At 54.3% G+C, this 21,291-nt stretch overlaps 7 protein-coding genes across 7 annotated transcripts; 2 read left to right on the top strand and 5 right to left on the bottom strand.

The window, feature by feature from the left end:
* Positions 1-2,190: 2,190 nt before the first annotated feature.
* BGZ61DRAFT_496414 (major facilitator superfamily domain-containing protein) lies at positions 2,191-3,657 on the top strand (the record flags this gene model as incomplete). Its single annotated transcript, XM_046251015.1, has 4 exons — positions 2,191-2,341; positions 2,399-3,313; positions 3,368-3,415; positions 3,467-3,657. The coding sequence occupies 4 exons, from the start codon at positions 2,191-2,193 to the stop codon at positions 3,655-3,657; spliced, it is 1,305 nt and encodes a 434-aa protein (XP_046100586.1).
* A 382-nt stretch (positions 3,658-4,039) lies between these two features.
* On the bottom strand, positions 4,040-5,009 carry BGZ61DRAFT_456772 (NUDIX hydrolase domain-like protein). Its single transcript, XM_046246565.1, has one exon. It carries the CDS (start codon positions 4,946-4,948, stop codon positions 4,331-4,333), a length of 618 nt encoding a protein of 205 aa, XP_046100585.1. The 5' UTR covers positions 4,949-5,009; the 3' UTR covers positions 4,040-4,330.
* Positions 5,010-5,214: 205 nt separating this feature from the next.
* Positions 5,215-7,263, bottom strand: BGZ61DRAFT_508089 (lariat debranching enzyme, C-terminal domain-containing protein). The gene is made up of 3 exons (XM_046251942.1): positions 7,108-7,263; positions 6,949-7,056; positions 5,215-6,896 (listed from the first exon to the last, which is right to left on the bottom strand). The coding sequence occupies exons 1-3, from the start codon at positions 7,171-7,173 to the stop codon at positions 5,712-5,714; spliced, it is 1,359 nt and encodes a 452-aa protein (XP_046100584.1). The 5' UTR covers positions 7,174-7,263; the 3' UTR covers positions 5,215-5,711.
* A 138-nt stretch (positions 7,264-7,401) lies between these two features.
* Positions 7,402-9,204, bottom strand: BGZ61DRAFT_520275 (uncharacterized protein). Its single transcript, XM_046252444.1, has 2 exons — positions 8,417-9,204; positions 7,402-8,345 (listed from the first exon to the last, which is right to left on the bottom strand). The coding sequence occupies exons 1-2, from the start codon at positions 9,105-9,107 to the stop codon at positions 7,717-7,719; spliced, it is 1,320 nt and encodes a 439-aa protein (XP_046100583.1). The 5' UTR covers positions 9,108-9,204; the 3' UTR covers positions 7,402-7,716.
* Positions 9,205-10,119: 915 nt separating this feature from the next.
* BGZ61DRAFT_68193 (uncharacterized protein) lies at positions 10,120-11,627 on the top strand. Its single transcript, XM_046256973.1, has one exon. It carries the CDS (start codon positions 10,479-10,481, stop codon positions 11,502-11,504), a length of 1,026 nt encoding a protein of 341 aa, XP_046100582.1. The 5' UTR covers positions 10,120-10,478; the 3' UTR covers positions 11,505-11,627.
* Positions 11,628-12,762: 1,135 nt separating this feature from the next.
* On the bottom strand, positions 12,763-17,170 carry BGZ61DRAFT_481203 (fungal-specific transcription factor domain-containing protein; the record flags this gene model as incomplete). The annotated part of the gene is made up of 3 exons (XM_046249271.1): positions 12,763-15,945; positions 16,295-16,616; positions 16,941-17,170. The coding sequence occupies 3 exons, from the start codon at positions 17,168-17,170 to the stop codon at positions 12,763-12,765; spliced, it is 3,735 nt and encodes a 1,244-aa protein (XP_046100581.1).
* Positions 17,171-19,768: 2,598 nt separating this feature from the next.
* BGZ61DRAFT_456759 (uncharacterized protein) lies at positions 19,769-21,038 on the bottom strand. The gene has a single exon (XM_046246564.1). It carries the CDS (start codon positions 20,570-20,572, stop codon positions 20,117-20,119), a length of 456 nt encoding a protein of 151 aa, XP_046100580.1. The 5' UTR covers positions 20,573-21,038; the 3' UTR covers positions 19,769-20,116.
* Positions 21,039-21,291: the final 253 nt, after the last annotated feature.

Here is a 21,291-nt window from a genome sequence, read left to right as displayed (position 1 = left end):
TGTTGTATATGTGTAATAAAATGCCATTGCGATTGTTATAGGGTATTGAGAACTTGGATTTTAGCCTAGAGCTACATCCAGCTCACAATCCCATACTACGAGACGTTACAAGAGAGGACGCCGGCGTCAAGACCATATCCGCCCGCATGTAGCACTATGCTAAGACAATCTAATATCTCCTCGTCGGTAGGTCTATTCATAGCCAGGGAAACTTACTCGATCCCGCCTCCGGCTTAGCTTTTGAAGACTTTGAGGGATCTAGCCAGTCCCCCTTGGGCAGAAGTGCCAAGAACCGATCGCGACTGAATGTCCTGTCTAGTGATTGCGAAATATTTTCCATATACATCCTGGTCTGATCTGCTGCCGAATTCCCCCCAGGCCTATTGGCAGCCGCGGCTCCCCTTGTCCGTGGGTGTGTGACATGTTTCGTGACTGAAATACCCACGTTAGTGCAAGTGATAAAGCAAGTAGGGTTAAATATTACAGCTGTTAAGATCCTCGAGCAGTTTTTTGAGCTCTGTGATCGTCGTGCCTCGAGGAGACTCATGCTGTTTGAACTTATAGTCAAGTGATTGTTTAGACGAGCAGTGTAAGTCAGCTCTAAAGTCGGCTGCCCATTTCCTGAGCTGGTCTCGCTTAGATTGCAAATTCTCATTCCCAGAGGGGGCTTGAGGATTTCCGTGCTTCTTGATATCATCTATGAGTCCATTAAATGATCCTAGGCATTTGTCCACAAGAGTGTGGATGTCATCGGGGTGTTGTTGTGTCGGTCGAAACATGGCTTTTGGTAATTGGGAACGATATTGGAACTTGGGAGACAGGAGGAAGTACTGATATTCTGAGATTTGAAAACATAGGTTATATATAGGGAAAATTGTTCGTGAGTCACTCATTTGTATGCTCATTCCCCAGATGGCACTGAGAATACGATTGCCCTTGCGGAACTTCGAGATGTGTTCACGAGGCTTAAGCTTTGGGACAAGGTGTGAAACACTGTGTTCGTAATTAGTGAATTAAAAGTTTCGCTCAATAACCGATCAGGACATGGTTTAAGCTAGGGGTCACAATAGCATTTTTATTCAGAGTTTTGACGTTGTGCAGCACGCAATTTGATGTTGCGATTAGTCTCCAGGGTAGCACGAGGCCTCGTCGCTGAAATAAAAAACTCGTAACTGTGCTAGTTCAATGCCCGACAGTCAATTAATGCTGAAAGATAAAGCATATTTGTTAATGTAAACTATTGGACACTAAAATTTGCAGAGATGCCAAGTTAATGATGAGAAGCATGGCTGGCTTACAACAGCTAGGGCCAAAGACATCTGATCAGACATGGTGTTGCCATAGTTGCGACGTCTAGAAGAGGAAGGCCGATAGAGTTACTGGAATTTGCCATGCAAGGAACTTCCGATTCATATTGTTTAATTTGTTTTAGACGGTTCAATGTCAAGATGTGGTTGGTTGAAGAAGCTACGGATCTTATGGCGGTGGAGATAGATCCCGGGACCGCTCCCGGTGTCTACATAATTCTAGCCATGAACCGTGACTCATTTGCCGGTACCGAAACGCGACGCTAGAGAGAAAAGAAACCATGGGTATCAGATGTTGAATAGCTTACTTAAACTATAGCGTACAAAGGACCAATCGGCGACAGTTTACAGTAGCATGCACAGCGGCAGCATCGAGGAGGGTTGAATACCACATGAGCTTATGCCCCTTCCAGAACACCGAATCTATCGGACCTATCACACTCCTTTGCCATGGAGATTGCTTGACCGCCAAACCTACCTTGTCAACATTGGCGGCAGGTCTCGGCAGCACCTGTTGTTGCAAAATGACACCGGAAAGGCGTGCGGGGAGCCAGTCACAAGTGGTTCACGCGGTGGAATTCAACCCCCGGTGCTCTCACGCGAACTTCCAAATGACGACTAGTTCGTCCGGGTTCTCTGCCATGTGGTAGGAAAAAAGGCTTTATCGACTCCGGGTGCGGAGCCGACCCACCTTTCCGGGGGTGTATAATACTTGACCGGGGGACGACGAACTCTTCGAAGTTTGCAAGCTCAAGACAGGATTTGTTTCGACAGTACTGTGTATTTTACGAAGGAAGAGACGAAATACGAATTCATGACCCTCTTGGATCCTCCCCACTCAGCTCGCCCGTCTGGCGAGGAGCGAGTTCCTACGCCCGTGCAAATGTCGGGATCGCAGCCCGATGCCGATTCCGAAGCCGGTCAGCAACATGACCCCGAGCAGCCATTGGAATCGATACCGCTAGACATCGAGTCGACCTGGAGTGCTTGGTTGTGTGTTTTGGGGTCGTTTATGTTCCTGGTGCCCTCGTTTGGTGAGTCCGTTCTATGCCGTTCCCACCGCCCCGTTCCGTTCTGACGCTGTTTTCTAGGCTTCATGCAATCTCTCGGAACAATCCAATCGTACCTCAGCCTCAACCAACTCAGCGACTATTCAACGGGCGAAGTTGGATGGATTAGCAGCGTGTACTTGTTCTTGTCGCTGGTCCTCGGCCTCCGCGTCGGTCCGATTTTCGATGCCCACGGCCCTCGCATCCTTGGCCCACTCGGCGCCGTCCTCGTCATTGCCACCTACTTGCTCATGGCAGAGTGCAAGGAATACTGGCAATTTATGCTGTGTCTTGGTATTTTCGGAGCCTTTGGTGCTGCCATGACCATGGTTGTCGCTGTGTCCACCGTGGGAAAACTCTTCGTCCGCCGCCGGGGCTTCGCTATGGGCATTGCTCTTGCTGGCTCGTCCATCGGCTCCATCATTTTCCCCATCATGCTGCGCTCTACCTTTCCAAACCTCGGGTGGAGATGGTCTATGAGAATAACGGGTTTCTTTGCTGCTGGCCTGATGCTCCCGGCCGTGCTCTGCTTTCTACCGTACCAGCGACTCATCCCGGCCAGCAGCCAGCAAGTGTCCAAAGGCTCTGCCTTGAACCTCGGAGCCTTTAGCAACCCGGCATTCAACCTTGTCACAGCGGGCATGTTTATGCTGGAATTCGTCATTTTTGGAATAGGTGCCCTGCTGCCCACCATTGCCACTGGAGCGGGATTCACACCCGAGAATGGATTCCTCTTGCTCGCGATTATCGGTGGCACTTCCACAATTGGCCGAGTTGTGCCTGGTATTATTGGCGATCGTGTGGGCCACTTCAATGTCATCCTCGCAATGATGGCCGTCACGATCGTGTTCATGGGAACACTATTCGTACCCTTTGGAACAACCTCGGCGCCGGTTTTGTACGCCTTCTCGGCCTTGTGGGGCATTGGGTCAGGGTCTTTCTTATCAGTCACACCAGGTAAGTATTCCATCATTGTCTAGTGATGTTGTCGAGCGATTCTAACAACAGTAGTTTGTCTTGGGAAAACATGCGAGCCGAAGGAATATGGCACATATTACGGTAACTTCCAGCGTGAACTACGAAAGATTGCCGCCCGCTGATCATCACTAGGAACTATGAACTTCGTGGTCGCATTTTCGCTCCTCATTTCCCTTCCTCTGAGCGGTATTATGCTCGACAACATGGGTGCGCAGCCCTTGGCCGGCCTCTACATCGCGATTCTCTTCGTTGGAGCGGTCTGCATGTTTGCAGCACGGGCACTTCTCATTGGAAAATGGCTGTCTCCAAAGACTATAATCTAAACCTCGGTCTCGTTCAGCATTTCCAGAGAGTGGATTTTGGAGTAAAGATTTATTAATGACTAATCATGATTGGAAGTCTTTGAGGGGCTCAATGATGGTGGAACATGTGTTTCTGAATTTGAAAGCCGGAGTTGTTGAATTCAAAAGGTCAGGATCATGCTTGGCGAAATCGGATGGCATAGCGAAAGGAGAAAGAGTATTGGATTATATGGAATTGGCTTCTCCCCTCTGTTTGGAACTGGGATGCAAAAATGGGAGAAATTGATATGGCAGACGGAATGTGATGCGATTTGAGCAATTGATGGTTATGGAACTTGTAATGACAAGAGGCTTGATCGCTGGAAAACGGGAGTCGAGAGAAGATCGCTTGGATAAGAAAAGAAGAAATATAATATCTCACTGATCTCATGTTGGTAGAACGGACTGTGACTCTGCGTTCCTTTGCCTCTACCCAGCCGCTTCAAGGTTATCCGGGCAAACTGACTGCCTTCACCGACTTCCTCGCTCATGGAGGTTCATGTTGAATAAAGACCTCGGTCTCCGCAGTGACTTAAAACGCAGGTAATGGAAGGTTGAGGTTTCAATAATTAAGTTATCTCCCAGTTTTGAACCTCCTCACTGACGGTCCCCCTGTATCTCGACTTTCGAGTCTCTCAGGTCGATAAAATGCTGTCTATGACTCCCCCGCCACAGTCCCCGCGGTCTTCTCCTTGCCTGCCCGTCGCATCCTGAACCCTTCGCGCAATAGTCTCACCATTATCGAGTTGGTCAGAGGAATCTTGCGCTCGCCGATTGCCTGGTTCGTCACCTCTTCTTCCGTCGCCCAGACAAAGTCCTGGTGCTCGTTGGGATCCAGCTTCACCGATCCCGTATCGGCCACGTCGACCTCGAAGGAGAACTTGCAGAAAAAGCGCTTCCCGGTACGGTTTGTGAACACGGCACCGGGCTTGCCGTTTGCGCCGTCGGGGATGACGTGCTTAATGTGTCGTAGAACCAGCCCAGCCTCCTCCCGCAACTCGCGCGCACAGCCGTAGAGGACGCTGGGATCGTCGTCGTCAACGGCGCCGCCGGGGATCTCCCAGCGGTTAGGCATGCTATCGTCGGGGGCGCGCTGGAGGAGGAGGATGCGGTCCTGGTCGTCGAAGACGAGAGCGCCCGAGGCGACACCATCCCATGTCTTTTCGTTGTCCTTCAGCCACTGAGGGCCGCGAATGTTCCACTCAGAGACCGAATCATCAAAGGTGAAGTTGAACTGCGGCGCAGATTGAACGGTTGGTGGTGCTTCTGCCATTGTGAATCTGATTTGTTTTGAGTGATGTTCTTAGAATGATGAGGGAATATTTGAAGATTTGGTTGATGCACGATTGTCCAGACACTGTGGAGGCTCAAGTCTAACTACGCTAATTAACAGTCATCGCATCCATCACAGCCACATTCTAGGCGCACAAAATAGGCAACAGCGACGCCAAACTGGAAATACTCTCGAAGGTTTGGTAAGAATCGCATTAGAATTGTTCCAGCCAATAGGACAAGCCAATTTGTGTCATTGGCCATGGTGTGACTAGGTCTCGTCCCTGCTTGATCGGGTGACTTGGAATATGGCACTCTTACCGGTTTTAATTTGGTCTCTGGAAGCTGGAAGGCGAATTTTCTTGGTGGCTCAGCTTAATACCGCCGCTTCTCTTTAGGTACAATTAGTTGCAAGCTGTCACAGGGCGCTCGCTACTTGGCCACAACAAGAGAAGACACACATGGGCGGTGGTGGAAAATGAATTATACAATATGAACCAGAATTGACTCCCTAGACCAAACGCCAACCTAAATTTCTATCCCATCACAAGGTCCGAGGCGAACTCAGCCGCAATCAAGTCATAGAAGAGGGGAGAATCGCACTGCTGCGGACTGCGCCTGCACCGGCAGCTGCAAATCTGGCTGTGGCGAAGGTAAATCCAGCCTGCGGGTATGGTGTCGATCCATTCGCCCCTTGTCTCTTCCTGAGTGCAGAGAAAACCCCTTGACTGTCCAGAATGGCACTGGAGTACAATAGATAAACATCACGCTGACTTGAACTTATTGGGAATCTGAAGCAATTCCGTAAAACGTGCCGTTTGCTGGTTTGGATACTCCGGAGGCTGCTCGAAGGTCTCGGTAGCATTGGTGGTTTGGACTGGAGCATGCGTCGTGAAGCCGTCTGGGACCTTGAGGAGGTCCTTTTGCACAATGTTTTCTTCGACCCAGGCCCTGTGTTGAGGAAGCGAAGCTGAAGGGTTCTTCTGGGGCTTCGTTGGTGGAACCACAAGGGTCTCAGGATCCGCTACTCTCAAGGCGTTGGCATAGGCTCTTGTGATGGCGAGCCATTCCTCATCGTAGTACAGGGAGAATTTCCCGTCGTCGTTTGGAGTTGAGAATTGCGTGTTGTCTGTGTCGGGACGGGGAGGAAGCTCAAGCTCTCTCAGCTCCATGAAGAGACGCGCATCGGACCCAGCCTTGTGTAGGCCGAGGAACTCAGTCTTCGAGTGCGAACCCGCAGGCTTTGGCGACGGCCTAGCTGGAGAAGACTTGCCCTGGCTCTTAAAAATCGGTAGCATGGCTTTTAGTGCGTCTGGCACAGGCAGAGCCTTGACACAGTCCTCGAAGGACAGGCTGTCTTTGTATTCCACGTCGGTCGTGAACCTCATGTGCATGTGCCCCGAGAACCAATACGACGGCCGAAGATGGTTCATGACTTCTGCTGCAGGCTTGCTTCCAAGGTTGTCAATCTTTGCGCTTGCAAGCCAGGGTGGCTTTGCGGCGTACAAAGTGGCGTGGTCGCCGAAGAGCTCAACCCACGCAGGCCAGTCGTGGCTCAACCCAATGTCGACTTGGGAGCGGATTTGTAAAAGCCTCTGGATGTTATACTCGCGGACGTGGTATATGGACCGGATGTGATTGTTTTCGTACGGTAGCCGTTCATGATGGGGCTTGTGGTAGTTTGACGGGTTGTAGATGCCGGAGAGACCGGCGATGCGCCAAGGCCCGTAACGAATGACACCAGCAGCACCGAGATAGTAGATGTTTGGTGCCAGCCAGCCTCCGTGATACAGCTCAAAGAGGTAGTTGGAGGCTTCGTGGTTGCCGCCGATGACAAGGGTCAGAACTGGGGCCTTTGCTTCACCGCTGTAATATTTGTGGAAGTCGCCCAACTTGCGGTACTTGCGCGGGACGGCCATGCAGTTGAGATCGGCCTGGTTTCGAATAGCCTATGCTGTTGTCAGTCGCTGAAGTTGGTTGCATCTATGGTTGGTGTCGTACCTCGAAATCTCCACAGATGATGAGCAAGTCAAGGTCTGACAGAGCCCATCCCTTTTGTGCACATTGCGTCTCGAGAGTAGAATAAATAGTATCCAGCGCTCCATGACCCTGCTATGGTTAGTCGATCCAGGATATTGATGCGAAAGCACCTGAACTCACGCAGCCAACGACGGCGATTTTGGGCTGTCGGAGAGAATCGGGGTTTGAGGGGTTTGAAGTCGCCATGATGGTCGTGAACAGAATGATGGAGTCTTCGGTTGGGACTGCAAGGCGGCGAAGATGTCCTCAGTTTTAAAAGGATTATGTACTCACAACCGATGACTCTTGGCCGTTGGATGTGGGTCGGTCGCCGAACTGGAGAATTGAGATGGTGCATTAGTGTCATCGAATTAGGCTGACGCGGCGCCACTCAACGTCTGAGATCCATGCTTCGTTTGTCGCATCGGCGTTTAGCAATACAGAAATAAACCGGCAAACTTATTCCATCACGACTCACAAGAACAAGTCGGGTATGAATTGCGAAAAACTTTTAGTAGGAGGCGCTATCTTATACATCAAGCCCAGGGACTTATGGCTTATGCCGGTCCTCGAGAGCGGAACGAATATCTTCCTCAGTCCATGTCGTCCACCGAATCCTTTCCACCTCGAACACCAAATGAAAGTATCTCCAATACTTCAGGTTGAATCTTGCAGTAGCGTGAGATTCACTGGTCCCAAATCGCCTGCAGGCTGCAAAAAGAAGGGGTTCCAGAGTGGGCTTTTAACTCGTCAATCTTGGTTCGAGAGGGAATAGAAGACCGAATCACACGGTTTCCAATCATCAATACTCTCCGACAGAATCTGGAGCTGAAAATTTCTCTGTTGCGCGACCTCCCCCCAAACCTGCCTGACGCGGTCCGAGAGTTGAATCGGCCAGGTGCCGGCCCAACGAACTGTGGCATTTCCATTTGAGGCTTCGTATTTGAAGTCACCGTTGAGAATATGGTTGCAGTTCAGCAAATTCATCGTTCGTAGCACGGGCATAAGTTTGGCAGCCTCGCCGGCTTTGTGGAAGAGAGAATTGAGAAATCTGTCCGGGCCTTGAGGATTCCCCCCAACGATCCAGGGGGGCCGTATATGCGCTGAAACGCGGTCAAATGTCAAGGCGAGGGAGAGCAGGTTGTTCCAGGGTTGTGGCTGGAGAGCTTGAAGGCGCTGGGTTTCCTCGAAGAAATCGCTGGCATCGATGTAATGGCAAACTGCTAGTTCCTCAAGCTTGAAGCTGTGACTCGCTACGATGGCCGCGAAGCGTGCACATTCTGGGCGATCCGGATCATTCAATCGAGGGCCAATATCCCTTTGAACAATCGCGATTTTTTTGATAGAATCGGGCCACATCGGGAGGAGACGCGCGAGCTCTATTCAGTGGTTAGCCTCGTCGAGATGCCCATGCTTGGCTTGCGGTTGGCTTTCCAAAAAAACCACTTACCACTCTGGTTGTCTTGGTCGATAAGGTTATCCGTCGCACTCGTCCTGTATGGGCGCTCAAAGTAAACCCGGGCCAAGTTGGGTAGGCTCACGATGATGTCGAACATCGTGTTCGGAGCAATAGTGCACCTGTTTGAGTCGAAAAAAATGAACTCAGTGATGACCTTCACCACTGGAAGCCCCCCACGACTCATCCGACCCCCGTCCTTGGTGCCCGAGAAGTAAGTAAAGCCAGATGGCAGCTGTATTTCTTGGACATCCATTGAGTCAGAGGGACCAAACGGAAGACATATCTCCAAGCGAACGCCTCCATCGGGCTTCTCCAAGAGTGCCGGGGCATCCCATTCTTCGAGAAAGGCAAACAGGAGGGAAACAGCCTTGGAAAATTCCCCTGTGGTCCCGACTGGCTGAGAAGTAACGATCCAGTCAGAATCGAGTGGATCAAACGGCGGAATTCCAATGGACAAGCGAAGATGCTTGAGGGAGCATTGTCGATGGACCTGTCCTGAGAAGTGCTCCGTGAACTCGAATATCGAATCGAGCGTGATGGTCAAAGATCGGAATGTCTCAGCTTCAATGGCGCTTTGCCACTCCTTGTTGATGGTTGCGTAGCCCGCGATGGAGCTATTGTTGGCTGCAAAGATTTGCAAGATCGGGCGTCGCAGCTCGGGAGGTAAGCCGTTCCACGACATGGTAGAAGACCAAGGGCAAGCAATGCACCTGAAGAAGGATTATACCGCGTCGGTGGGGACCCTTGGAGGTTTTGATGTAAAGGGGGAAAGGGGCTGAGCTTTGCTGGTGCTCAGCGCGTTTTTTATAGGCGGACGTGTTGAGGAGTTGAGGACCAGTCACAATATTCTGAGGCGCGTCTGAACAAACACTCTCTGTTTTGGCTGGGGGGCAACATGCATAGGCAAGAGGACAAAGCAACGACAAGGGAGAACGAAGCAATCCAGGCCAAACCATGGGCGAAAACGATTGCTGGAGGCGTGTTCTACTATTATAGAGGAATATGTTTGAAACGGAAAGCACAAGAAGCGTCACATGCATACTACTGTTTGCAAATGGGGACAACGGGGCATACTAGGCGGTTACACGCGAGTTTTGACGAGAAAGTGTTTGTTTATTATAAGCCAAACCGTGCGGCCTGATCAGACAGATGGCTGGAAATGCTCTTGTTTGCTGAGGCATCTCGCGTTTTGGCGACTGCCCGGAATGACTGTATCGTGACTTGCAGAGAGTGGAAACTTGAAAACGATTTCTTCATGAAGAATTCGTAGACGTTGCTAGCAAATCCCTTTCCGCATTATTCGACCGAGGCTTTCAGGTCACGGGTCTTCTACTGTTGCATTCGCCGAACGCCCCCTCGCCCTCTCGCCGCACAACAGCCAACCACTCCAACAAACTACAAATTAGAGTCTCCGCGGAGATGGACCACAGTGACACTTTGGGAACCTTTGAAATTGCTAAATTTTCAAATTCCTAAATTGAATAGGTGCCGGTTGAAGGTTGCGCCGACTTGCACGTCCTCTCCGTGGAGATGGACTCGCGCCAAGGCCAACCATTTTCCTAATCGGGGAATTCTTCGTCCTGGACTACGCCTGCGTGTGATGTAACGCTTACACTAGGGCTGGCATGCCTCGGGTCGCGAGAGGCTTCGTGGTGGCAACTTGACAAATGTGAGCGAGTCTTTTTCGTGGGTGGCATTAAGTTGGCATGGGGGTGTGACTGACCAGACATACCTCTCAGGTATATAAGGAACGACGAGCATGTCGAAAGGATGGAAGATGCACCCATCACATCTTTCTTTACAATCAAGACAAGCATCCATCAATCCAGCAACTTTCACACTTCAACCACATACCCGACTCCACCTGTACGTACACAAGCAACCATCACTTAACTCTAAACCCTGTCGTCATCAATAAGCACCGACTCTTCAATACCTCTTGACGCCACCACACCACATCACCACATCATCACATCGCCGTCTGGCCTCAGCCGCCATAAAGAACTCACAATCACTAATACTCAATACCTTAGAAACAACCGCAACGATCACAATGGCCGCTACATCTCTTCCCACCTCCATGAAGGCCGTCTACCAACCAGACCCCAAGTCCACCCACCTCATCCTCACCACCACGCCGCTCCCCAAGCTCTCGGATCCCCAGGACTACCTTATCAAAGTCAAGGCCGTGGCGCCCTGCCTCAACGAGCTGACATGGGAGCTCAACTTCCCCCAGCTCTACCCCCCGGACCGCGAGCGAGTCCCCTGCACCGAGTGTGCCGGTGTCATCGTCGACGGACCCGCAGACGGACCCTTTAAGCCTGGCGACGAGGTCTTCTACCGCAACGACGCCTGGAACACCGGCACCCTGCGAGAATACGCCGTTGCTCGTGCCCCCCAGATGGCGCTCAAGCCGAAGACGCTCAACTGGACTGACGCTGCCGCTACCCCTTTGAGCGCCCTCACCGCGTGGCAGGGCCTCTTCGAGCACGGCACGCTGGATAAGGCAGCCATCCACGGGGACACAGCCGCCCGGGAGAAGAACGCCAAAGCCCGAGTCCTCATTACCGGAGGAGGCGGCGGTGTTGGCAGCTGGGCCGTGCAATTCGCCTCGGCGGCCGGGGCGGGAGCCATCGTCGCCGTAGCAGGCCCATCCAAGGCCTCCGACGTGCGCGGGTTCGGGGCCACCGAGTTCATCGACTACACACAGCAGTCCATCGACAAGTGGGCGGCCGAAGACGCTGCGGCCCGCGAGGTCGACCTCATTCTCGACTGCGTCGGCGGGGCCACGACGAGCAGCTGCTGGACGGCGATCAAGAACGGCGGGACGTTCCTCAGCGTTGCGGGTCAGCCGGATGCGTCGAAGCCCGAGGGGGAGACCAAGACGGTTGCCAAGGGCGAATGGTTCCTGGTCCAGTGCCGCGGCAGCGACTTGGCTGAGATTGCGCAGCTGGTGGATGCTGGCGAGTGCAAGCCCCTTGTCGACAGCGTGTTCCCGTTGGAGAAGTTTGCCGAGGCGTTCGACCGGGTGGAGGGTGGAAAGTCAAAGGGCAAGGTCGTCATCACGGTGTCAAATTGAGGCTTTATCCAGGGGTTTGGTGGTGTTAGTTTAGTGTCGTTGATGGACTTCTTCTCAGCTCAAGAAAACATGATAAGAGCCAATGTAATGGAGGCTCGAAACCTCAATACTAAAATTATTAAGCCCTGAGCCTGGTTACTAAAGGATGTTGAGATGAACACGTCCAAGATTTCATATTGATGGTCTTTAAAACAAGGTTCTCTTAAGGTGGCCAAACTGTGACATTGTAATTATCAATGCGAAGTATATGTGTGTATCTACAATGTGGAACGAATGAGTACCTCCCACAACTTTTTGCTCAGATTCTCTAAACCTAAAAGCACCAAGATGAAAGGCACTATAGTAAATACACAGAATGAACAACTGTTGTTTATACATCCAAGAACAGATAATGCAACACGCGCACATCGCACGAAGCCAATGACTGCTCCTCGGGGTGCAGACCACCCCTTTTTTGGACCACACGTGTTTCTTGCTCCTCGTTTTCTTGCAACTCTCAACTGAGAGTCTCTTCTTGAGTGACCGTGCCCACAAGACCGCGATCTTTGTACTCTTGTAAATAGTGATTGTCGTTAGATCCTGACAATGAAGACGTGATCACGTTCGTCTTAGGTTGTAGGGGGTCGGCGAGACGAACTCTCAGCGAGGCTGCCAGGGCCAGGCCATGAAAAGACTGTAATTTCGCAATTGTGCTTTGCATCGGGAAGGGCCACTCCTTGAGGTCTGGATCGTTGAGGTTGGAATACTTGTCCTGCCCCGGTTCCTCAGACCTAGAGTGTTCAAGAAATCCTGCTCAGAACCAGCTGGCAACGCTTGCTGCCTATGTGCTGACGTTGTAGTTCCAAGTCTTCATAAATCATTGAACTGCATCCAACACCCAGCGCCAAGCATACAATGGTTCTTCATTGACTTCAACGCTGCTGTACAAAATTTCACGCAAACAATGGCGAAACGTAACTTTTGGGTCTCCGATACGTTGGAGGGGCCGACGATATCGGAGTCGGTTCCGGCGTGGTCGGGTGGGCCAAATCCTTATCTTCGCCGCAATTCAAGATGTGATGGTGCAATAGATAAGCCGCGCTCCGGTTCGTCGCATCGGGGCAAATGATGTGATAACAGGGGACCCTCGAAATCGCACTATTTCCCTCTGGACCGATACAGATGACTCATGATACCGAGAGCGATACCAGCCGACGATTTAGGGCGAATGCTGTCGTTTCATTTGATGGGTTGATAAGCGGCTGAGACGCAGCGGGTTTCACTCAGTGGTCATGATGGACTTTTCCGCTCGGGCCCGCATGTGGTTCGCATGAGACTCTAGACAGCGGGCCTTGAGGCGAGTCACTGGCCAGACTGCCTCCTTGTCCAACATGAATGCGGTGATACGGAGGAGCTTCGCGGCATACCCGCTATGCCCATCCATGTTGATGCTGGGCTCAATGCCACCGTTGACAAGCTCCATGCTCATCTTCATCTCTGCGGAGCCCAAAACCTCCTGGATCTTGTCGAGCAGCTTCACGTCCTCTTCTTCTAGAAGCATAATGGCTGGGACTTGTGACAGATCCACTTGGTCTTGGCCGAGGATCCCCAGGTACCGACCGACACGATCCTGCAGAGTTGCGATCCATTCAGCTAGCACTTGGGCGCAATCAAACGCACAGAGCGCTGATTGGAGGGGTAGCTCTCGGCTCGTAAAGTCAGCAAACGTAACTCCGAGCTTATCTGACATGGCCAGGGAGTCTGCGGCATAAAACGCCGCTTTTCGCAAGTGCTTCTCCCGTCGAGAAATGGAGCGGTTCGTCATGCCAGATGTGGTCGTTCCTGTGTTCGCACCGGGGAACTTCGCTCCAGGAAATTCTGCTGGAGGGGTCCCGGGAGAATCCACAAAGACGGAGCTGTGCACGGAGGGATCCGACATTTCGGTCCCGACGGATTCGGAGTTGGATCCTGGAGAGTGCTCTGCGTGTTGAATTATCTCGTTGCCGCGGGACAGCTCTCTGGCCATTCCATCCCAATCGCGTTGCCAGAACTTCTCCTTTGACCGAGACAAATTGACAAATAGTCGAATGTACGCAAGATCAAGGAGCGGGATTGCGTCGGCGGAGAGTGGGCCCATGCCAAACGGGTTTGGTCGCTCCAGGCTATGGTGTGGGTTGCTGGCCCAGGCGGCCTGCCATGCCTTGAGAGCAGGCTCAATATGCCGATGCATTTTCTCCGTCTCTTCATTTGTCCAGACCTTGTTGTGGTGCCGTTGCCGCGTCTCCCAGATGTAATTGTGGAGGGCGTTGATGAGAACCAGGCAACCAAACGTGCTGGGCTTGAGATCGGTCTTGGGCGTGTCTTTTCCATCAGGCGAAGTTTCAAACCCCTGCTGACCATTAAGAGCGAGTTGCTGCTGCTGCTGTCTCTCATTCGTGCGGAGGAGATCTCCCAGGGCATCATGGAACGTCATACGGTTATGGTTAGCAGCATCGGCTCCTCCTCTGGAAGCAAAGGCAGCACCAGAGTCGGCAGAGAAGAATTCCTCGTCACAAGGCAGATCCAAGAAAATTTCCGAATTTGTCAAAGCTGGTGTGTGGTTGTAAGCGGAGACCAGAAGGCTGGAGAGGATAAAGACAGCGTAAAGAGTGCGCTTCCGCTCCTCGACCGACTTCCAACGCAGCCACTCCACATGGTCAGATTCAGCCTTGGCGTTCCAATTCCCATCATCTGTCATGTGAGTATCTTGCCTCTCGGCGGTACTGGCACGGTCGGGTCGAAGGAGGTCAGCCGCCTGGGCCAAGCTGACCAGGGCAGCACAGTGGGTGGACGCAATGTCACTAGCGGTTTTGTCGCCGCAATTGTGGCCATAGACAACGTTGAGGAGCATAGCCTGGACGAGCCAGACGGGGGTGTGCACGGCGCTTTCGCTGAAACGTGGGTTCTGGTCGCCGACAGGGGTGCTGCGTCGGATATCCGCTTTTCGGACGTCGGCTTTGCGCCGCTCCTCGAGATAGAAGAAAATCATCTTCTTGGCCATCTCAAAGAGCTCGCGCGACTGGGCATGCTCCATCTCATAAAGTGCGCCGATGGCGGCCATAGAAAGAATCAGACAGCCACTACCACCTACACCGGGCCGATTATTTGTGGGAGGGGGCAAATCGAAGGACAAAGTGGGAATATGCAAGAAAGGAAGATGTGGGTGGAAATAGGCAAGGTAAGCACCAACGTATCGTTGAAGATCCGGCGTACTGGGCAAGCTGGCGGCCTGGGGGGAGGCGTTGGCGCCGGCAGACTGGATGTGAGACGCTTGAGGTGAGCCCTGAGAAGTAAAAGAGTATTTACGACCGCCAAAGGGTAGGCACTGGGACAGGGTGTTCACAATGGCACTCCGGGTGGCATCTGTGATGGTGGTTACGGGCGAGGCCCCGTGGTTTCCACCCTGGAGAGATGAGGGCGTTTCCGGGCCGGCGTTGAAGCCAAGGGTATGGTTAATGTTCTGTGCGCCCAGCCCAGATACGACGGACGGGCTCAGCGAGCTCAGCGAAGGTGGAGGCGTAGAGAAGTAAGGGTCATTGATCTTTTGAGAAGCTGGCTGCGGTGATAACGGGGCCCCATTCAGGAGATCTGGAAAGACGGAACCATTCAGATCCATCGCAAACGGGTTCGGCATCTGTGGAGGGCCCATCACGGAGGGTTGCCACATGGTACTCGTCCCGGCCGGCGCGGGGTGATTTGACCCATCCAACATAACATCACTAATCCCACTCTGGCTCGTCGTACTGATGGCGGACGGGCTCGACCCGTCCACAACGTTTTCGTTCGTGTTAAAAGACATCTGATGCTCGAATCCAGTCAACCAGTCAAAATTATCGTCGAGAGTTTGGCTCGTAGGCATCTCATTAAGGGATTGCGCAAACGGCGAGGTCTGTTCCAAGGCCATCGACTGCGGCGAATCATTGTAATGAAGGGCGTTGGGATTGATCGTGGAGCCCGGCCCAAAGAGAAGACCCTCAAAATCGAATTCCGTGTTAAAAGCAGCCATTGGCGGCGCGGTGCGAAGGCCGCTGGTGAAGTCAATGTTGCCGAGGGTGCCAGTCTCCAGCTTGGGCAGACCCGGCTGAACCCCTCGCTGGCCCATGGCAGCCGACATACCACCGAAAATGTGGTCAAAGTTATGCATAGGCAAGCCGGCAAGACTTGGGTGCCGGCTGTGAGTGTGAGTCGGAGGCATGCCCCGTGCAACGGCGGCATTGGCGGCCATCATCTGCATAGCATTGCCGTCAACATGGCTGATGGTGTTGGCACGGGGGCGCACCGAGTTGGACGCAGCATTGTTGGCGGCGGGAGGGCCAGCGACGCTGTTCTTGCGAGCACGGCTTCCACCCGGGGCGACGCCGGTGGTTGACTCGCGGCGGTTGCGAGGGCGGGAGGACGGGGTCGAGGTCTGGTGCAGCTTCTGCTGGTGACGAAGCAGCAGGTCGCGGCGGGCGAAGCATCGCGAGCACTCGGGGCACTCAAAGGGTTTCTCCTTTGTGTGGGAGCGCTCGTGGCGCTTAAGATGTTCCAATCGGGCAAAGGAGCGCTGGCAGGTGCCACAGACGTGCGGTCGAGGCTTATCCGTCTTGGGGGGAGGAAAATTGGCGGGAGCCTTCGTGTTTACTGTGATGGTGGACGCTGGCAGGGTCAGCATGCAGTGTCGGGGCAGAATCGGCGGGCGGTGCGGGTCAGGCTGAGGAACATGAGGGGCAGTGCCGGCCACGGCGGGAGGGCTCACCAGAGTCGTCGGCGGTGGATGGTGCGCTGCCGACGGCTGCGTTGGACGTGGTGGGATTGGACATAGCGATGGAGGAGCGGGAGACTCTGACACCAGAATCGTTAATCACCATGACAAATTTCGCGGGTTCGCGGGAGGGTAACGGCGTTTGGGCGGGCGAGTCGTCGTCGTGGGGCGGGAGATTGAGCGACGAGGAGCGAGTTTGGCGGGGAGGACGCGGGCGCGGGCGTTGGGTGCGAGCGAGGGCCTGGTCGTAGTGGGGGGAGGGGAATAGAGAGAGACACTGAGAGAGAGCGGGAATGCGAGGGTTAGGATAAGAGGGAAGAGGCGTGTCTCGTAGCCGACAAGAGCATGCTCTTCAGTGCGCACACAGCAGCAGAGTGAAGTGAAGCAATTCAAGTCGTCGTCGAGAACACGCCAGCGAAGCAGCGGGAGTTGCTTGGGGACAGAGGAAGGAGAAAGGTTGGCGCCGAAAGAGAGGATGGCGAAAAGGCAGATACACAGTGCATCACAGTGCGCGGCCGCCGGGGGCTCCAGTCCCTTCCCTGTCCTCCTGCTGCCCTGCACTGGCCCTACTCTGGCCCTGCACTTGCCTCCCCTGTCGTTGGCGCCGGCCGTGGCCAGTCCCGTCGTCAGAGGTACAAAGGTACCTGGACGTCGTACCCACCGAGGTACCTTACCTGAGGTGACGCTGCACCCAGGCCTCCCCTACATCGCACTCGGAGCTACGCCCCTTGGCCTCGCCCACCCTCGTGCGCTGCTGCGTGTCGTAGTGGCGGGCTCGGGCTGGTTGCCAGCCAGGCGCTGCCGGGTTCTGGGTCTGGGCTTCTATAGGTAGAGTTGACAGGGCCACGACAGCGCAAACGCCAGTCCTGCTGTTGGTCGTGCAGCGGGAGGGTGTAGCTTCCATGGTGCGGCAGGTATCTCTCATGTACAGGCAGGTCATACATAGCCTGGGGATTCTATACCTGCAGCACCTTACCTGCGCTGGAGCCTGCTGTGTGTGTGGGTGACAGGGGGAGCTTGCACCCTGTCCGGAGCTCTCCCACTGGCCTCTGGGCGCTGGACGGGGTTGCGAGAGCCCCGGGGACCGAGGGACGCATGCGTACGGCTTACAGGAGGTGCTCAGTGCTCACACAGCCCCAAGACCCCAAGTGCCGTATTACTGCCCCCTGTGACGCGTGCTGTGAGCGCTGTTGGAGCCCGCCGCGCAACCCTTTGCCACGGCGGCCACTCTGCACTGGAGGATTTGCGCTGCAGCCGCTGCACTATGGTGCACTGTACGGCGCGGCACCTGCACTTCCAATGCAGTCGGCACGCCTCTTTGCTGCAGAGCAGGCAGTGAATCAAAGCAAATCCTGCAGCCCGGATGCAGAAACGGCACGCCTCCAGCACCGCGGCGAGACTAACAAACAAAGAGCCCCGTGGGTGCGATTGAGTAGGTCATGGGCTGCTCCTGTGCTGGGCTCTGTTGCTCGCTTGGGGTCCGTCTCCAGACAGACGCACACGCACCCAATCCACGCAACCCATCCCTCCCAATGCCTCGACGGCGTGCTGCCTGTTCCGGGCCAGGCTGGATTGCGGCGACCACGGCGCGCGTTGTTTCCGGTGGTGCTTCACCTCCAACGACCGTATCCTGGGCGCTTAATCTCGCTGGAACACGCTGGGCTGGGGCTTGCAGACGTGAAGTAGGATTGGGCCAACCGGCTAGGTCCATGGCGGGCTGCAGAGCTCCCGATTCGGAACTCGCACAGCGACGACGACCCCGGGGGCGAGTAACCAACGTCAGATGGCATTGGCATTTAGTTCCCACACACCGGTGTTGACCATATCGAGTCTGGGCAACTATTATTATTCGTTTCCTGTAACTCGATGTCGCCGCGTGGCGATAAGTGAGGTTGCGATGATGATAATAATAATGGAGTTGGCTCCAGTGTTTTGTTGTTGAGAGCCGTAGTTTGGTTTGGCCGAGGACTGAGGCAATTAATTATGCGATGTAGCCGCCAGCCTCGTTGGGTGAATGGAAGGCGCCAGGAGGATCCCACCTTGATTGGGACTGACACCAGGCGGACTCCGTGGTGAATCCAGACCAACAGACAGACAAGCAAACAGCAGGTGATTGATTGCCCACGACCTCTCGGCTAGGCTCTTGGGTTGGTCCCGTCTATTTGACGATATCTGCCCGCCAGCCTGCGACCAAGACGGCCGCAAGCACAGGCCACAGTCCAGACTACACCGGCTCATGCGGGCGTCGCTCGCTCCCCATTGAAACAAATCCCTACCCAACTCTGTGAGCATTGGATGCTTCCAACTGCAACCCAAGTAGTCTCCGGCTGGTTCGCGACGAAACAGCGTCAGGTATTTCGGTGTAATCAGTCGATCAATCTGTTGCGGCCGATGTTGCTCGCAGGGGCTGGGTTGAGGCTCGCATCTGATTGCTCGAGCTGATGGGCGGGTCTGCCTCTTTTACCTTAGCGCCTGCATCTCTCGTGACTCAGGGCCTCACAATGTGCGAGTTGCGGCGTCGCTCACGGTGCGTTGCAAGTGAGAGCTCCATGCCATCATGACGAAGCTGTCCCTGCATCAATGATATGCCCACCTTTGTCAATCCGTACATGAGGCAGACCTCGGAGAGCAATTTACAGGCATCAACCAAGTGCCCATGCGGCATCATCTCTAATTTGCACCCGTCTCATCGAGCAGGAGATCGACCCCGTGCGGCGTAGAGTGTGGATGGGTAAGATCCGACCCTCGCACACCCAGCGACTGATGTGCATACTAGGTAGGCACTGGAAACCAGAACACTGCCTCACAATTATTGTTTCCTCTCTCCGTCTACCAATCTCGGATCACGCCGCAGAGGACGGGTTATGCCGCACGCCTGCGTACAGCCAGATGCCACTCGAGCCTCACGTCGTGTCGGGATGTTGCCCACATCATCGGCCCGCCGCCTATCCAATAGCACGGCCGTGTGCGTAGCTCGACGGAGTGCACAGTAACAAATCGTGTCTACGCCGAGACGGTGCCGTACGGGGCGATGCTCACCCCGAGGAGGCCCGCTGCGTCAGTTTCAAAAGCCTCACCGGGCCTTGACATGCTCTCTATTAATAATATCAGGAGCCACGCCGGTTAGCTGGACACTGGCGATGCCATGCCCCAGTTCCAGCCGTCCAACCACGGTGGTGATGTTGGGCATAGGACCGTGCGCTCGTCGAGGTCCCACTGTACATGGTGTGTACGTGCCTCATTAGGGCATTGGGCCGTGGGACATCTGCGTCACACACATTACACATTTTCACACTCGTTCACGACGCCGGGCTAGGGACATCGACTGTCAGGAAAATGGAGCACGACGCCGCCACGGGTAAAACGCCCTGATCCACCTCTCATCCACCTAAACTGAGCCTTGGCTCGTCCAAGTCAACTGACGAATCGCATCTCGCGGCTGGGGTGTCGCATCCAACTTGTAGCGTCGCTCTCGCTGGGTCCTGCAACCGTCCTGGGGCGAGGCTACTCTCCAGTTGACCCAGTTTCCCTCGATCTTGGCTAGCGCTACTCCCAAGTCGCCCGAACACGCCGCTTGCGAGTTAACTATTCAGTCGCCCCGATCTCGTTCGACTGAAACTTGACTCGAGCCCCAGATTGGTCAGTCGCCATCTCCTATCACCAGCTGGTGTCGCTCACCGCCAGATTGGAAAAGAATGGCGGTTGAGCCGCGACCGAGAAACTGCCAGCGCTCCGTTGTCCTGTCCTGAGACGGCTGGGCTAGCATGGCGTTCAGGCGAGCACGAATGGGGTTTCAACGGCATAAACCTAATCCCTGTCCAACACACCATGAGACTTGTCGCTACTGCAGTCACAGGACCTCGTCGCTACGCCGGCCAAAGGATGGAGCCTCCGGGCTCTTTGTTGCACTTTCGGCCTCCCACTGACACGGCGCCAAAGGGGCCGCCCCCCCAATGTCAGATGAATTGCATCCCTGGACTGCATGGCGCTGAGCCGACGCCCTGCTGACTTGACCGGCTACCTCACCGAAGATCCAGGAACACCGCTGACCCGGACAATCAATCATGTTGCACCCAACCCAGCCTGGGGAGATGCATGTCCGCGACGCCGCAGATAAGCATCCTACTGTCTGAATCCCGGGTGCTCGAATCCGAGCTTTCAACATGACGCCTCGGCACCGTGCCATAGCTCTCCGATTGGAGACGCAGCCGGTCAATACGACGAGTCGCTCTAGGTTCCGATATTGCCCCGGCTCGCACAGAAAACTCAACTCAATATGTGCGCGCGCTCTACCCTCAGGGCGCATCTTACTTACGTCCGTCGCACAAACAAAACATCTCGGGGTGCCTCATGATGGGAATTAATTAGGCGTTATCCGCGCTATCGCTGTCAGAAATCGTGACTGGAGCTTCAGTCCGCCCATGCTTCATCAAGCTGGCATTCCTCGTCATCGCAGTTGGGCCCAAAACCCTTGTCCATAGCCCAAGTCTATCCGCTGCACAGCCCCCCAAGATGCAGCTAGCATCACGGTGGGCCATGATCCTGGATCCCTATACCTGCACCGATGCAGCCTGATGCTTCGATACTTCCGTCACGGTGGATCCATACTGTCGCCAGTCCCACTTCGACTCCGACCGATTCGCGCTCGGGCACACGCCATGATGGGCGACGTCTCTCGGCAAGAGATAAGTGATGGTTCTTGATATCCAATTTCACGTCCATGGTGACTGGGTCTTCTGTGGGCCAAGAGTGTCAAGTTCGAGCCTCAATGTCGTTTCTCAATAACCTGATGTCTGAGTGGGTTCTGCTCCACTCCCTTGCATCACAACGCTGAAGAACGCAAGCAAGACAACTAACAATGCGGGCTATGAGACACGGTGCGTCTTCACATCTGGGGTACTGGCCAAGACTTTCCAACTGGGTGCGTGCTAAAGAGAGCCCAGCCACCGTACAGTGTCACCCCAGACAAAACAGCTTCCCCGAACATTTCTCCAACCTTCTCCAAAATTGCAGCGGCCTCTCATT

The sequence above is a fragment of the Ilyonectria robusta genome (genome assembly GCF_021365365.1).
Source record: "Ilyonectria robusta strain PMI_751 chromosome Unknown BGZ61scaffold_18, whole genome shotgun sequence".
Classification (NCBI taxonomy): domain Eukaryota; kingdom Fungi; phylum Ascomycota; class Sordariomycetes; order Hypocreales; family Nectriaceae; genus Ilyonectria; species Ilyonectria robusta.
The sequence above is the reverse complement of the archived record's forward strand: the minus strand, read 5'-3'. Positions and strand labels throughout refer to the sequence as shown.